At 41.7% G+C, this 18,407-nt stretch overlaps 1 protein-coding gene across 6 annotated transcripts in view; it reads right to left on the reverse strand.

The window, feature by feature from the left end:
* The window catches only part of fhod3b (formin homology 2 domain containing 3b), a 93,266-nt gene extending 76,887 nt beyond the window's left edge, over nucleotides 1-16,379 (reverse strand). For all 6 annotated transcript variants that reach the window (XM_068324161.1, XM_068324160.1, XM_068324159.1 and 3 more), the window contains exons 1-3: nucleotides 15,895-16,379; nucleotides 8,846-8,952; nucleotides 2,217-2,281 (exon numbers count right to left, since the gene is read on the reverse strand). In XM_068324161.1, the coding sequence (XP_068180262.1) occupies nucleotides 2,217-2,281; nucleotides 8,846-8,952; nucleotides 15,895-16,059 (337 nt within the window). In that variant the 5' untranslated portion in view covers nucleotides 16,060-16,379. The remainder of the gene's footprint in view (nucleotides 1-2,216; nucleotides 2,282-8,845; nucleotides 8,953-15,894) is intronic.
* Between the last annotated feature and the right edge of the window lie 2,028 nt (nucleotides 16,380-18,407).

An 18,407-nucleotide genomic window follows, 5' to 3' on the forward strand; every position in this document is an offset into this window, starting at 1 on the left:
CAACTTAAAGAAAAAGAGGGTCATCATCCACTTAGAGAGAAGAGGCAGGTTTGTCTGCCACTCCCCAGGTTCCACTAAGCTAAGCCAAACAGCAGCAGGAGGAGAATAGGGTAAAGCCACTGCAGTGTAGTGTGTTGAAAAGTCAGCCAAATAGTCACAAGTATGTGACTGGAAAAGTCTTTATTCCATGATTAAACATTCTCACAACATGATCACCAATAGAATGCAGACATATTTGAAAATATATACAGCAACTTCACCAACATGTCCATTGAAGTCTGCACCAATGACAACTCTCTCACTTCTAGGTATGCTGTGCATCACTTCATAAAAGTCCAACCAGAATATCAACTACTCCTCCAACTCACATCCTACCTGTGGAGCATACCCACTGACATTGAACATCACACCTTTGATTTCTAGCTTCGGACTCATCACTCTACCTGACACTCTTTTTAACTCCAGGACATTCCTAACAAACTCCTCCTTCAAGATAACTCCTACTCCATTTCTCTTCCTATCTACACCATGATAGAACAACTTGAACCCTGCTCCTAAACTTCTAGCCTTGCTACCTTTCCACCTGGTCTCCTGGACACACAGTATGTCTACCTTCCTCCTCTGCATCATGTCAACCAACTCTCTACCTTTTCCTGTCATAGTTCCAAAATCCAACGTCCCTACTCTCAGTCCTATACTCTTGGTGCTCCTTTTCTCTCTCTTCCTACGATCACACTTTCCTCCTCTCTTTCTTCGATGAACAGTAGTCCAATTTCCACCGGGACCCTGTAGGTCAACAGCACCGATGGCGGCCGTTGTTTACCCGGACCTCGACTGATCAGGTATGGAAGTCATAGATTTGATTTGCATGTTTGATTTGGAAAAAGTTTTACGTCACGTGCCATTCCTGACACAAACCTCTGTATTTATCTGGGCTTGGGACGGGCACAATAAGACACTGGCTTGTGCCCTCTTGCGGCTACATTCATTGTAGTCTCCAAATGTTTGCATTAAATTTCATGCATCAGCAGGAAGGATAAATAACAGGACATGACTAGCATTGATAGTTCTCAGATCACAGTAACTTTACTCAGGTTTAAAATGCCTGAGCCTTTGCTTCACTCTGACTGCAACAGAGAAAAAAATGACGGACTTCTGACAATTTTACAGCCTAATGGCTTTTCCAGACACTGAGTTATTTTTACACTTGAAGCTTGTCAGAGAGGCTCCATGTGTCTTTTTTGTGAGAATGTATGTTGTTGGCACGGCGGCGCAGTGGTTAGCGCTGCCGCCTCACAACACAGCGGACCCGGGTTCGAGTCCCGCTCTGTGCGGAGTTCGCATGCTCTCCCCATGTCTGCGTGGGTTCTGTCCGGGTTCTCCGGCTTCCTCCCTCCAAAAGCATGCACTTCAGGTTGATTGGCCGGTCCCGAATTGCCCGTAGGAATGAGTGTGTGTGTGCATGGTTGTATGTCTTTGTGTGGCTCCGTGGTGCACTGGCGTCGTGCCCGGAGGGTCCCCTGCCTCACACCCAATGCCGCCGAGACAGGCTCCGGCTCCCCGTGACCAGCTGCGGCGGATACAGCGGTGGTAATCTGAAGATGGCTGACTGACTGTATACTGTTCCATATTATGCTACTGACAAGCACAGGGCTATTTGCTCAAACCACCAAGAAAATCCCACCTTTATCTGTTGCTGATGTCATATCGACATTAAAGGAAGTACCAAAAATAATGAATGTGTATTTATAGATGCAGGAGCTTGAAAAACAAATATCAGCAAACACCTACACTTAAGAAAACGTTTCAGCACTTAGCTTCCGGAGTAACCCAAAGCCAATTCCTGATAAGCACTTTGTGTATGTGTATGTTTGCAGATGTTTTCACTCAGCTCTCTCTGCTAGTTCCCTCACATTACTCAAACTCTCCAGGAGGTCCAATAAAACAAACTGACAGAACACAGTAACTCCAAAAACATAAAATGCCCTCAGTCTGCACTTCATTCCAGTGCTTCTTAAATGCTATTAATTGTCAGCCAAATTAAGAACCTGGGCTGTTTGACAAAACTGCATGTGCACGTTCAACAATGGCCTCAAAAAAACCTCTATTAGCAATAGGAGCAATTAAAGCTCAGACCTCACTGGTGATATGGAGTGAGAAAGACAAAGTGGCTGTAATAAAGACAAAATGACATGACTGTACAGTTTATTACGCACCAATGCAGGCATGAACTCTGATGGACAACTGCGTTCGGAGAATAATGCTGTGTTTCTTGCCTCTCCTGTGAAAACAAACAGACAAAAAGAGAAAGAGACATGTTATATTAAGACATATATGTGTGTGTGTGTGTGTGTGTGTGTGTGTGTGTGCGTGCGTGTGTGCGTGCATGTATGCGTGTGTGTGCGTGCGTGCGTGCGTGTGTGTGCGTGCATGCATGTGTGTGTGTGCGTGTGCATGTGTATCCAGGTAAAGAAGTGCAATGTCTCAATCTGAGGTAAGCACTGACAAGCTGCGGAACCCCCATGTTAAAATAGATATACGAAGACCCTATCACCATTCTGTCAACGGCATACAATGTCTGAATGATGATCCAAGACAAAGGAAATAACAATGTATCCCGGTTCTATTCAGTTGCAGAAGTGCATGTGACAGAAATGCAGTTTGTGGTCACACAAAGAGTAATCTGATTACATAGATGCCCACATTAAATAAAATGAAAATGAAAAATAATAAAATACTACCTTTCTAAGGACCTGTTCTCAGCTGTGATCCACTGCATAGGTGTGTATCTATGTCAGTAGGGCAGTGTGTCACAGTCCCTGCCTCTCATTCCCCTCCTGTCACACTGCTGCAGTATTTTTCCACTCTCCCTCTGCTCCACTCTACCTGCCGGTCATACCTACTGCATCAGCCCACTCTGCTCACCTGCTGCAGATCACTGCAATCAGGCCTGCATATAGTCTCTCCAGCACCTTCACACCTTGCCAGATTGTTCTTCAGCGTCATGCGAGACTTTTGAACGTTCATTCCCTGTTTGATATCCCGGTGCCTGTCCCTGACCTGCCATCCTCATCTGCCTCCCGGTAAACTCACCTGCACGTGCAGCCGGCTCTCCAGAACACAGAGCGTCCTGCTCGTCTTCTTGGTGAAAATAAAGGTCATTACCAACTGTTTCTGTGCACCTGTGTACTGCATTTGGGTCCAAACCACACCCATTTCACAGTGAGTTCAGAGCTGACTTAAAGCCTCAGCAGTGCAGGTCATTGATATTTATTTAATTTTGGACAATTACAAATATCTGTGGCATAAATAAAATGTGTCAACACTTGTCCTGTACAGTTGATGTTGAAAAATGAAAAGTATTTTCAGCATCATATTTAAGTTCTTCTGCCAGAGATGATGTGTTTGCATCCAAAATGTAACCAATCCTGTAAGGATTGGTTACATTTTGGAAAAAGTGAAGAAGCAGTTGCTTCTTTATGCCAATTATATATCTAACAGATAAAATGCACATCTCATTTTTCAAATTAAATTGATGTAGCCCACAATCTGTAATGTTAATTTAGCTCAGTGAATATGAATAAAACCAGTAGACACAACTGACAAGAGCACAGCAGGCTAAGTTACTCAACACCTCACCCCCAAAATTCAGCCTTCTGAAAGATGGCCTTTTATGTGGTGTGCACAAAAGGCTGTGTGATTGTTCAGACAGGCAGAGCACCAGCAATGCAATGTTGCCATTACTGAAAATCAGGCCGCAGTGGCTCAGACAGAGAAAAAAAAAAAGTCAACTAGCACAGACCATAATGCAGCCTTGTCATCAAACCAACAAGTAACAATGCTGCTTCGCTGCTCCACACGTCAACAATGCCCTGACCAGACAGAGAAAGAATGCACCAACATGTCCATGACCAGATTACATGGCAGGGGAGGTCTGCGTATGCTCACAGTTTATCAAATAGAATATCCAGCAACAAGCAGAGGTGACACAGGCGAAAGGCTGTCAGCGTAGACCTGAACCGGAAAGATAAAACGGTGAACAGGAACTTAATCTTCTGTATTGCTGTTGAGGTAAACGGGTAACCGGAGCTGGTTTGTCACGAATGTCTGCTTTCTCTCTGCCTGGCTGCAATGGTATCCCTGTGCTAAACTAAGACCTGAGGCAACACAGGCCAACATGCTCATTATCAAATTAAACAATGGTACATGTTATATAAAAAGTAGGCTTTTAGTCCCCCCCCCCCTTTCAGCCAATTAAAACTAAAAATTAGACAATGCCACAGACAGGATTATAGGCCTATGAAGGAGGGATGCCAAAATTACACAAGTACTCCTGACCATAAAGAATGTCAGTCAAATAACAAATTGGCTACATGTTGGGATGTAATACTTACTGATTCCTGTCATCTTATTTTGGCCAAATGTACTCCTATGCCAGACTGTTCTGGTCTCTCCCGTTGGTGGTGCTGTGCAATCAACTAAAGCCAAGCTCTTATTAAATCTGATTCATCATCTGTAACATCCTGCTGCTGAAATTCCTTTGGTGCTACCATTGAATGACCATGACTATTTCTAATATTCTCTTTAAATGAATTAACTTAATATTCACTGAAACAATTATTTCTTACTGAGGCTCTACATTCAGGTTATTTTTCAAAAACTGGACGGTTTCATAAAGGATTGAGTGGAAACATATGGCTGTTTTATGTATTCTGTTTCTGAAATGGAGTGTATTGTAAATCTTTTACTAAGCAGCATAAATCTAATCATTTGCCTATCAAATGTTACAAAAGGAATGCAGCCACTGAAACGTGAAAGCTACATTTGCCAATTAGATACCCCATATTATTTTCCTCTCTATGTGTCTCCCGTCTCTGTGCCGTTGTTCAGCAACCCCATAAACCTCTGTCTTAATCTTAAAAACCTGAGCAGGAGCAACCGGACAAGTGGAACTCTGCCAGCTTCGCGCTCTGGCTTTGCACGAGCATTAGCATGAGCACGGCGAATGAAACAGCACAAAATGTGAGCCCACAAAAAGTAAGCATGCATACTTGGAATACAGAAAAGCCATCGCTTGTCTTGGAGGACCAATTAATGCCAGACAAGAAGGCCCCACAGAGGTCTACTGACTCAGCATTGCTTGATGAACACCCCTGCATCAGTGACTCCACAAGAAGACCACATCCACACTGCACGATCCCCAAGCTGCTCTCCTCTGCTAATAATAACCATAAACTGCTTTCCAAACACAGAAAGGACAACTGGCATTTTATTCCCCCCCTTGAAGTTTGATCCATACCCTGTGATGATTCCTCTTCTTTTTCTCCTCAAAAGGAAATGTTGAGTGTTCGTGAGCATCTACAAGCTGATGTCCAAGTGGCTCTGACAATAATGAAAATAATGAAAGTGGAGCTGTCCTGAGAGAGAAGAGGGATGTGATGAGAATCTCTTACTTGCCAAGGATAACGGTGCAATAGCAGTTGGATTTTGAAATGCGTGACTTTTAACTGCTTGTCAAATGCATCAAGAGCACTCTCTAAAAGCAAGAGAGGCACATTCAGCGCTAAATTGTTGGCTTTTTGACATGCTTTGTAAGAACCAGTGAAGCAATTGTTAAAAAAAAATTCTGTCTCCGCCGAATTTCTTCTCATCTTTTAAAAACCAACTTCATGTCTTCAGGTCATTAACGACAAAGTTCCTCAGCAAACCTGACCAAAAGAGTAATTAAAAAACATCGAACTTTCCACACAATTCCACATACAACACAATATTTTACCATCAGACGAACCTTCCGGAAACACAACCTGCTGTCTTCAATCCACACAATCCACAAAATAACTCATGGGGGCAGTAAATGCCTGTATGCACTTGCTAGAAGATCTGATTCTAAATACATCCACCTCACTTCATCTTGGCTTTGTGTGACGAATGCATTAAATTGTGTGAATGGGGTCAATCAATCTATCACAGCTACAAAGACAAACGACTACTGCCCAGCACTTCGCAGAAATGTCTCAGCACATGTATGGACTATATGGTCAGTTTGCAACTTGAAATTAGACTGTACTTGAGATGTACAGGGGATTTATGACTCACAATCTCCTATAGCTCAGCTTCAAACACAGTGTGGAAGTGATTATGGCCCTTAAGCTCCCATGACATGGATATCTTCTGGCTCTGCAATACTCTGTCGGGGGATCACACTTAACTCTGTAAAGACACTAGGTAGGACACAACCACCTCAGGAATGTAACCTACTATTAATATCAATTACAGATGGATTCAATGGCCAATGATCAGGGGAGTTCAGGAACTCGAACAATGCATGAATATACTCCTACTTTCCTTCCAAACGTAAATGGCAGAGCTTAAAGCGAAAATAATGAAAGCAACTTTGTGTGTTGGCTGGCTTCAGTGCAGTGGTGTTACTTTGATATCAAGCTGTAAAAATTTGGGGGTTGGAGAGTGGGGGAAAGGCGTAAATTATTTTCTGTACATTAAAGGTTTTATTGTTAGAGCCTGAGGCTGACAGATCTGATGCAGTAAAAAAAAATACAATGAAATAGGTAAAGGTAAAATACCTCAGGTGTTTTATATAGTGAAATAATCATTAAGTCGACAGCATGAAGTGGTAGGGGATGTAATCATGGGCACATCAGCACTATAAAAACCAAGCAGTACTGCCCTATTTTTCCAAAACAATTTGCGAACTATCGCCACCTTAGACTCCTTAGACCAGCGGTCCCCAACCTTTTTTGCGCCACGGACCGGTTTCATCTAAGACAATATTTCACGGACCGGCCTTCATTTGCTCTATAATCGTTAATGACGCCAGGACAGCTGTAGTCTAATAATAAATCATCCACAGTGGTTTTATGTGAAATGCAGACATCAACAGACAATAAACAAACAAACAAATGCCGCTTCGCAAGGACAGGAGTTTGGAAATGGAAACAGGGTTTGCGATATTTTTTGGGCAATCTCAGGATAATCTGAGGTGGGCGCTTAATTTAGGGGTAACCTGTCACGTGACCGAGACCGGTCAAGCGTGACAGACGTCATTTTCAAAATAAAACATCTTTCGGACTCCGAAATTAATAAAACGGAAGTAATGTAAATAATTTTTTAATTCTGTGCTGTTCAATACCAAATGACCCACGGACTGGTAGCGGTCCGCGGCCCGGGGGTTGGGGACCACTGCCTTAGACAACCCACAGTGTGGGTTTAATGACACATATCCATACATGGCTATGCCAGCTGACTTTACATTGGCCTTTGCCAACTCGGCCTTTGTTGAGAGAAGAAATGGACCACGTTAACCTCCAGCTCGCTACAGCCTCCCATGAGCTCCAAGCAATTTTAGCTGAACTGGGAAAAGACGTCCAATAGAAACACCAAGCCAGAAAGAAGCTTATGAATTCCAAGTAAGACAAATAAATCCATACATGTTTGTGGTCCAGTCGACCAGGAACTCTCGTGCCAACCTTTGGTTTGTGATCGTCTAAAGTTGGCAGCAGATGAATGATATATCAACGTCCTCCACAGTACATGAAAAAACATATGGAGTCAATAAAGCAAGTGGCCAAAATCTGTGTATGTAACAGAAATGAAACTAACACAATTTTAAAACATATTCATCCTGGTATAAGAGTTATGTCAAGTCAGGCTCAGTGACCTTCATATTTCAGGGAAACTATACTACAAGTTGAGGCTTGTATAGTGGTGGGCATACAATTATAGTTTGGCCATTTCTAGCGAGAGCACCAAGGCTGTACTTAATAGGGATGGGGGTGATTAATCATGAGATATGTCTACACCTCATAAGTAGTTTAGATGACATCACTGCTGCAAGAACGGGGTACAGTACTTTAAGGAACGTAAATGGATGACGACTCATGGAAACCCAGTGACATTTGATCTGTTTAAAGAGCCACTGATCAGATGTACCAAGGACTACCTTTTAGAGTATACAAGCAGGTTCCACTAATTTTATACGTTTGAAAAGTTACTTATGATCTAATGAGACTGTTGTGATATCTAGTGACATCACATCAAGAATATATCTTAGTTGACAATACTGGCATTAATTTAGAATTCATTAATTTTAAATTACGAATCCCGAAATACTGAGAGTCCCTGTGGTGAAGGAAAGCCCACCAGCTCTCCCACAGAGCCATTCACCTAATGAGAGGAGCTTTGCAGTCTCAGAAAAGAGATTATTTCACTCGTTCATCTCGTGCAAATGAAACAAGCACAATAATGACTCACTATAATAAAATCAAATTAGGCAAGCAGGAAATTACCGCTTATCCCTGTGACCAAGGATTCAAAAGTGTTATCTCAATGCTCTTATCTCGTCTGAATTTTTATGTCTGTCCTAAGAAATAGCACACACATTACACCTATGATGTCTGCTTAAGCAGAGCAATAGTTGGAGCAGTTTAAAATCCAGATTGTTCTGATCAAACTGTAAGGTGAATGTATTTTTTTCGAACACTAATTTTAATAATAATAAAATGAACACCTATTCCTGGACAATCAAGCCCCGGAAAGTATTGTAACATGATCAACCAGAGAAGTAATGCCAGTCGTGCCTGTGTTTCAAATCTAAGCCACTCTGGCGTAAGTCCTAGCTGCACCTTTTGAAGTTCAAAGAACAGAAGAGCAACTTTTTATGAAGGTACATGAACACGCTTTGTTTTTTTGTTTTTGTTTTTTTACTTAATGCATCGATGCAGACTGGTTTTCACTTTGGCATGCTGTGTATGAGCAGTTATTTGCTTTGGAAGTGATGCTGAAGGAGCAGCTGAGAGACAGACAGAGACGAGTGAGATTGTTATCTTACCCTCCTTCCTCTTGAAATCCCTCCAGCTCATCTCTCTGCTCTGCCAGTGTGGATTCCAAGTCTAGGTAGCCTCCATTGTGGGACAGCTGGAGTGCACAGTCATCAGGCTGAATGGGGAGAACACAAAGTTGGATGGTAATTTGTCTTTTGTCTCTTAAGATCATACCATCAAGACTGCTCATGTACAAAACAGTATGTGAAATGTTTGTCATGATCGACAATGGGAGCCAAAGGCCTATGTGCCAAATATTGCTCCAACTTGACTCGATCATAACCCAAACTTCGGCTTAATAAGGTAAAAACAGGCTAATCTGGAGACTCATTTCAACCTTGAACTTGAATGATATCAAAACAAGGTAACCTTTCCAAAGCTGTGAGTCATGCAGTTCATTTAAAGTAATGGAAATAGAACTCTGGAAAGGCTGAATTGCTGTCTCTATAAAACAGGAGAATGGTTAGGTAGAATGTCTGTGTTTGACAGACACATTTTTATAACACCTTGGACACACTTCAATCACAACTTGCAGCATCCACATCACTTGTGTTTGCTATGTGAAGGGTTTTATGACATGGCTATTTCAGGTTTATGTCTTATCTGCAGTGACCCGTAGACAGCTATTTTATCACCTCCTTATAGCATCCTACAATGAGAAGCAGGGCAGGGGTGGTAGAGAAGTCTTGTACATTTGGGAGCAGTTTGCCAGTCTGGCACTTCTTATCTTGCTGCTCACCTTTTCTGGTCTGGGATAGCTGTCAGGCAGATGACGAATGGGATTGTTGTTCACTTTTATGATTGACCTGATTGACCTGATTAATATCAACCCATTCATATTCGGAGCTTGTCGGGTCTGCAGTAATGAAGCAGATGACAGGAAAACAAAATCCACTAAAGGAAGGCAAACACAACAGTTTGAGAGCGAGTTAGTGCTCTGCTACATCGACAGGCTGTGTATTCGACAAAAATAGCAAAATGCACACAAAAGACAACATTTGTCTCATATTGTCAGTAGAACCAAAATCATAATAACATTACAGCAATGCCACGATAATTTTAAGCACAAGGGTTTATCCCCCACTGACGGGCTGCCAGACATTTCACACATGTGTATGTAGCCTAGATATGGTTTTTAAATCAGACTACTTATGGCCAGATCAGATGCTGTTCAATTTCCTCTCCCATATGACAGTAAATTAATTGAATGTGAAGGAAAAAGTCTTGTAAAGACATTATGGTCTGATGGCTTTTGATCTGTTCAGTCACTCTGCTTGTATGACTGTGCTACAGCATTTCAAGTCTGTCATATCTGAGAGTGAAACATGGGATTATTCCGATGTAACTCATTCTTTGACTGTCGCTGCAACACCAACTTGTTTGCATTCTGGCAGACTACAACAATATTAGTAATACTATAATTAAAGAGATGATGAGGTGAACATCTTTGTTTGGAAATGCGGTTAACTACTGAGACAGCCACAATTCTTAATTAGTTTGTTGATGACCTAAGAGTGAAGAAGATTTAGAGGAAAAAGAAGAAATAAGAAATATACTGTATATACCGTATACGCATGCACGTGTGTGTGTGTGTGTGTGTGTGTGTGTGTGTGTGTGTGTGTGTGTGTGTGTGTGTGTGTGTGTGTGTGTGTGTGTGTGTGTGTGTGTGTGTGTACTGTGCATAGGCACAGGAGGGAAGAAAATGCTTCTCCAGATTACAAGAGTGATTCTGAAGGGACTGTTAAAAAAACAAGAATAAGGGCCAGAGCTTGCTATTTTAATTCCTGTGGACTGACATGCCTTAAAAGTAATGGGTGTGACAGTAATATGCAATGTAGCATGAAGGAGAAGTCACGCTTAATCATATACACTGACCAGTGGCTGTGAGCTTCAGTCTGTGTGATACTGAACCAAACCAGGGAAAGTTTTAACATCTCCCTGATGCCTAAATGACAAAATAATGCGAGACTGTCGTGGAAAATTTTCCCAAGTGTCCCACTGTATCCAACTGTTTGCAAACAAATATATTAACTTGTTTATGGCTTTGTTGACCTTCTTACATTTGGTCAGAACTCTGGAGTTACACACAACAAATGTGACCAGATTACTTGGGAATTTAATTATACAAAAAAGGTTTTTCCTTTGATTGTTTATTGAGCAAAACACTTTTTTTGGTAATTTGGTTTTCTAGGTAACATGGAAAAAAATTTGAAAACTGTTACAACAGAAATAAAGTTTTTTCTATGTCCACTCTAAGGTGGAACGTTTACATTTCAAAGTTTCATGAGTGACTTTTAAAGGGTTAATGGTCATCTTGAAGACATGCATCCCTACTGTTTCTAAGTAGAATTACTCAGGGTAGCAACTGTGAGTTTATTCATTAATTTATATTATTCTCATAACCAGGATGAAGTGATTCAATCTGATTTTTTCTACAATACAAGAAGAGTCACATCTTCATTCAGTCATTAATCCATCTCCTTGTAGACAAGATGGTTGTTATTGCCTCTTCCTCAGACCCGTACCTGAATCCAGGTCTTAAGTTACGCTGTAGGCAAAAGGCAGGGTCACACTGGCAAAGTCGCCAGTTCATCGCACGGCCACACGGAAAAACAAACACCCACTCATGCTTACACTCACACCTACAAACAATATGAAGTGATCTATTCTCCTAAGTTGTATGTTTTGGAGGTGGGACGAAGCCAGCGAACCTGGCAAGAACCTCCAAGAGCTTCCTGGTTCACAGACACAGGAAGAACATCCAAACTCTGCAGAGAAAAAGAACTGAACCCAGAACCTTCTTGCTGTGAGGCAACAACACTGCCCATTGAGCCACCATGCTGCACAGAATCAGATCTCTTCAATTCATTCGAGATCTTTCGTTGGCGGTCTGATTTGTGGCCATGTGACATACATGTGAACAAAATCAGAGAGAGATCATCAGCTGTTTGCTGTCCCGTGATACATCCATTACTAGTGGTCCATTTCAAGGGTACATTAGAGCCAGCTACAGCTAGTTCATTTTTAAATATGAACGTGAATTGTCGAAGGAACCAAATCTGGTAAAAGGAAGAAATAAATAAGAAGCCTCGTGATCTGAAGGTCACTCTAGGCTTTAATGGAGATGTGGAAGCAGACAGAAATGGTGCCAGGTTGACAGGATCACCTAGAACCTTTATATTTTGGAGGGAATTTGTAACTCGTTTTAGACCAAATCAAATAGTAGGGTTTTACGGGAACCACTCGAAACACTGACGCTATCATTGATAAATAGCTTTAATATTGTGCCTTGAACTTTTACTTCATAAGCAAACTCATCTTTTGCCAGTTAGATTGTGACTTGTCTTCCATCACTGCTTACTCTCTGCCCCTACTTTCCTTTAATTGTGTTTTCTACAAAGACAAAAACATTGTTGCTACTTCTATATTCAAAAAACATAAAATACATTTTGTAACCATCGTGAACTGGGCACAAATGCTGTCAACTATTTTAATCTTTTTTACATCTGAATTTTCGATAAGCCATACTTCGGGCACTGTGGAATTTTGTGAATTGAATAAAAGGCCATAACAATATTTGTTCTCTTTCAGCTTTATGCTCTGTATCACAACCTGAAATAGACAAAACATTGGGCTGAATTTGCAGTAAACAGTAATTAGCTAGCGGTGAGACCCAGAAATGCATTTCGCCACACAAGGTTTTAACTTGCAGACCAAAAGCAAAAAGCAGGAATGTTGACTCGAACTAAGTGAGAGTGTCATTAACAAGTCTCCATCCATGCATCCGTGTACTCATTCATGTCTCTATCCTATAGAGCCAGTGTCACTTTAGGTTCACTTTATATAATGAAGCTGGCTTGCTGTTGACAAGTTTGCAATCTATAATCTTGCCAGGTTGATGCACATAAATGGCCGTTAATCCAGCAAAAGTGTTACCAGATTATCAGTGGCAGGGGCTTCCTGAGTTGTCCCCCACACAGGACTTGAGCCTGGAGTGGCCTTGCAATGGCCAAGTCCAGAGAGGTAACCACAATGGCTCTGCTCACACACTGAGGTCTGGCCTCTCCCTTCAACCACCATACTGCGGTCAACTGACCAGCAGGGCAGTTAAGGGAGAAAGGACTAAAAATAGACAACATGCAATTTACAATTAGAGCTGCTATCTCACTCCAAAATGTATTTGCATTCCACAGGGTAGAGTGAGTGAATGAGATAGCATATGCTGTATGTAAGCTTCACATGTGAAACTCAATAGTGTAATAATATTAACACTGTCTGTTACAATTGCTGACCCTGTTTTCACCAAACTCAGACATTTTTTGTCTGTAATCTGCACAGTACCAAATCAAAGAAGACCAATTTAAGAAAGCCACGATAAAAGGTCTGAGTTTGATTGATAAAGGTGAGGAGGGTATTTGTGGTTTTTCTCCAGAGGCAAGTGATTTAAAGCACATTACAACAGACTTGATGCATGGAAGAGAAACCGCAATAGTAAGTCAGTAACTGAAGCATACAGAGGATGAGTCTGTCAACGGAAGCTGCAGAGACAACCATTCAGAAAGCAGAGACCGGCAAAACCTCAGCTCTGCATAACAATGTGTAAAAGAATTCAAAGGCGATTTGACGGGCATGAAGGAGGAACCTGTACTTTACAGCGTTTAACATAACTTCTCATTATGGAACTCTGTAATTTTTTAGGGGGGAAAAAAACACAGGAAAACAACTGGCCCAAAAATTTAAACGTCAAAAGTGAGAGTTTATTCTCCAAGATTCATCCACATTTGACTCACATTGAAATCTGCATTGCAATTTGATATCAACATTCAAGGCTACTGGGACAAAAACTACAAAATAATGACAGAAAATAAAGCATGTGAACAACTCTTGATCTGTACATCAACTGACTTTGTAATTTTGAGAAAATTATAGACGGACGGATGGACGGACGGACGGACGGACTGACTGACTGACTGACTGACTGACTGACTGACTGACTGACTGACTGACTGACTGACTGACTGACTGACTGACTGATTGATTGATTGATTGATTGATTGATTTATGATGCATAGTGGTACAATACGCAATTTTCCAACTTTAAGTTATTGTTGTCCTGACCATTACGTTGTTGCTGTACAACAAGCACTTATGGTTTGAATTCTTGTTGCTGTAAAACATAAGCTCCAGCCATAATGGTCTTGATGTTTAAACCTCACAAAACTCTTAATTGAGGTTTTGACAGTAAATCAGCATCGCAAACGTGCTGTTCAGTGTACAACACCCACACCACATGTGCTGATCACCCCCTCCCCTTTAAGGCAGCAGACTAAAACTGACAGGAACAGCAAAGAGACAGCATGTGCAAGCTGTTTTGACTCCCTCACCACCATGTCTTTGCAGAGTTCTATTTATACCAGATCGACCTGCACCATAGAGGCAGAGCTCAAAGACAACAGGCTTCTTGTGGAACGTTTTTGCAGGCTCATACCCTCATCTCTGGGTGAATCAGGAAATCTTAGCAAAAATGCAGTGACAGTCTTGTCATCCACCTGACTGTTTTTTTAAAGAAAAGCACAACAGCAGTACCTTCAACTCACTGCCAAACTCCAGTGTGACCAACGCTTCATAGCCTACCGCTGGTCTTTTTCTGTGTAGTTTGCAGTACAACTGGCCTGCTGATAAAGTGAGACCAGTGTAACATACATCAGCACTCTGTGTTTTCGATTCTGCCTGCATCCGTCTCCACTCTCAAACAGTGGAAACCATACCCATCCCATCCCACTGGTCAGAGTGAGAGGGCTGCGGAAAGAGAGGCAGGCTTGTGGTGATCTCCAACTTCCTGAGATTGCCATGGTTAATCCCACTAGTCAGAGAAGCAGTGATCTGACAGTACGAAGAAAGATCAAAATTAACTTTCCTTTTTCTTCTTCCCAACCAGGCTGGTGTGACTGCCCAACTAAAGACCAGACGTCATATGATACTGCTCCTCAGTTTCATCTGAATTTAAAGGTCTGTAGATGAGACCTTTGTAAATGGGCTATCATGCACAGTCAGAAACCAGAAGGGAGCTTCAGGGAATTTTTTAAAATGGGCTTCATCTTCGAATGATTTATCTCTGGCATTCTTTGAGAAACTTTTTCAGGGCAGGTGTTCCATCAGCAATGTGTTTCACCTGTTAAACAGTTGAAAATATATAAGGACCGACGTGATAGCAGCTGACCAAATATAGAACAAAGACACAGCGACACGCTCAAAACCAAGAAAACCTTGTGAATAACAGAATTCGCGAAAAAGGTAGGATGTCGCGCAATGAAATGTTGAAACAATGTGTTTTAATACCCTGAAGATAAAGTGAGATTAGATGGTCCCAAGTGAAATCCCTAGATCTAGGGCAATCTGGTAGGGATTTACCTTCTGTTCCTCGACAACAGACTAAATGGGAGTTTGACCTCACCTACTGTACTCTAATTGGGACCAATTTGTGGCAATAAGAGAGAAGGTATCCTATATGGACTTAATATCAGCTTATTCAAGATGTCACAAATGCAAAGAAGTCTCCTCTTCTATTAAAAACTTGTTATAAGAGCTAAACAAAAACCGCAGAAAATTTATGGGAAAACAAATATTAATATAGTGTATTAAGTACAGCAATCCATCATTGCCTTGTTTTGTTCCGAATCTTTCCTTTTCTTGCACAAACTTTCACAAAACTTTTGGAATTTTTGATAAATCTCATCAGTAAGAAAAGTCGATTTAAGTGTGGCTGAACATGAACTCTTACTAGGTGCTTTTCAACTCCAATATCACCCAGAGGCAACCAATATACCATGAGTAAACTTCTGCCTGACAGACTGTCTGCAGTATCGGTCTGAACGCATGGAGCGTCATCAGCATCACAGATGAGCGGAGCGCTGCAAGAACGGCCCATTAGTTTTGTTGAGCGGTTACCCTCATCAACGTGTTCAGGTTAATCATTAATTAACTGTGTGATCATTTTTCACTGAGCTCATTTAAAGTAACTTGGGAAAACTATAACATAAAAAAGTATAGTGCATACCTTCTGTGGGGCTCTCAGCAGCCTATGGACGCCAGCAATTTGATTGATCAAGGGAATATCTTCCCTGAAAGTGTACAGTGGAGGTCTGGTGGGCTCTGGAAAGTTGGTGCTGTTGAACGGATCAGTATCATCTAAGAACTGTACCCTGCATAGAAACGTGGCCATGATGTATCCATGCAATGCGATTTTAGATCATAAAATCAGTGGATGCGACACGACAGCCTCTGACAGGCAGGCAGCACCCTCAGGTCCTCTGCGGCAGAACAATCCTGCAGCCTGTCTTATCCTTGGACCTCCTTCATTCGCAGCGGTCTCAGTGAGGGTCACATCGGTAAAGAGGTGAAGATCCGGGGTAACTCTTATGGAGAGACGGTTCGTCAGAGCGGTGTTGACATGAGCCGGTATCCAAGGGCATTGCGGACGAACGAGGCGCCGAGGCGAACTGCAGACGGGACTGCAACACTTGCCGCCTGGTCTGTGAGAGCGATGGGCTCCCTCCTCCAGCGTTACCTCTGCCAGCGGACGCAGCGGTCAGACCTCAGCAGAGCTGGACTTATTAAAGTCACAATGGCGACCTCTAGTGGCCAATTACAGATGGAGAAAAAAATGCACACAAACTGGCAAGGATTCATAGTTCAAGGTAAAGGTGGTGGCAGAGACCTGCAGTGCACTGTGTCGAATACCCAAGTGTAATAAAGCTGTTTCACTCAAGTATTTTTTTTCAGAATCATACTGCAACATATAGCGCAGAAAAAATATTGCCATAATTTTTTTTGGCCACTTTCCCTCACAGTTTTGTAAGCAGGTTAATTTATTCAAATCAGCTTCAGAGGGATCTGAACCAGTGACGTGCGGTGAAGTTCATGGCTGGTGAGGCACTGATCTCATCATAATTAGATTTACAAACATATGAACCTACAGTGTAGCTTATTAACCATTTAATTGTCAACTGTGAGTGGGTTGTTTTTAAAGTCACAGAGCAGAATTATTAGAATTATTTACACGTAAAAACTGTAACACACAAATAAGCATATTTGATTACAAAATATGTTATGTTGTTACCTACATGTTTGTTTATATGTTTTTACTTATAAATGATGTCCATGTGCCACTCCTTCTGTACAAAAGCAGAGAAAAAAATTATATAGTAAAGCAAGGCAAGCGGAAAACAAATGAATGGCTGTAGTGTGCTGTCACTCTTCTATGGTCGAGGAAGAAGACTCCTTGATCGAATCCCTGGGATCACCACTGCCCCCTATCAATGAGGCACGACATCATTCTGGCCGTGCCTCACCTGCCTCCCCTGACCGCACGTCACTGAGCTGAGCACTTGTCTTTTGTAAGGTTCAGTCATCAGGTTGTATGTGGTCAGACACAAGTTACATTCTTGCCGCTCTATTGTATCACTAATGTATTACAGTGTTTGGTAGATTTTGAAGTCAATGATGCACAGTTGAGGCCTGGAGTAGAGTATATTGTTTCATCTGCAGCTGAATAGGCTGAATGAAAAGGGTGGAGTCAGACCGAAATGTGACAACAAGGTCCAGTGCATGTGTTGGCTTTTTGTGAGGGATATGTAAATGTTTTGTGGTTCCTATAGTGTTCTTAGATTTGTATATGAAATATAAAAGTTTTCTTCACTTTCTCTGTGGGTTTTGGTTGCCTCATGTCTTCCATCAGCAACAACTTTGTAAGTAGGTTAATCTGAGCAAACTGTTGTTGCTGCTGTTGCTCTAAAGGTCCCATATTAGATTCTTTTTAATTAATTTCACAGAGCTACACTGAATTTGAAATGTATTGCCCAAAAATGATTCGTGATCCTTAATGTCTTCTATAAAAAATTGCTGAAATGAACTCTCTGGCGAATTCCTGTTTGTCTGGGCCGGCCATTAAATGTTAATGAGCTCCCTCTTTCAAAGACTGCAACATGATGTGTTGAGCATGCATGGGTACACGCACTTATGCTGCTCTGGTGGCTTTTACTTACAGAAACTTCGCCACTATGTATTTCTCTCTTTTTTTCTCTCTTATTTTCCATTATATAACTTAACATTTCTACAGAATTCATGGAGTTGCTTTCTCAGTCAGCCAAAAGTAACTCCATGGCTGCGTTGTATAAACACGAGATCAGCTGAACGAACTGAAAATGATCGGTAAACCTCACGGGGGATTGGTGGAGAAAAACATGCAGTGCTTGCAAATGCAAAAGATCTCAGTGCAGGAGACAACAGAGTATTGAGAGGAGATAATAAAAGCTGTGTCTCCCGACAGTCATCATGGACAATGAGCGATCACTGGCTAACAAGATGGAGGCTAACAGGAGACGGTGTGATGTGCTTCAGTGAAATGCGGTTACGATCCCGGATAACTATGTTTCCATTGAGGAGACATAGTTATCAGGTGACAGGTGATTACAAATAAAGCAATGAAAGAATGATGGCAAAATGCTCTTCAGTCTTGGCCTTTATGTGACGCAGTGCTTGTGAAACTGTCATCATTATTGTGCATAATGC

This window comes from Antennarius striatus, chromosome 9 (genome assembly GCF_040054535.1).
Source record: "Antennarius striatus isolate MH-2024 chromosome 9, ASM4005453v1, whole genome shotgun sequence".
Taxonomy (NCBI): domain Eukaryota; kingdom Metazoa; phylum Chordata; class Actinopteri; order Lophiiformes; family Antennariidae; genus Antennarius; species Antennarius striatus.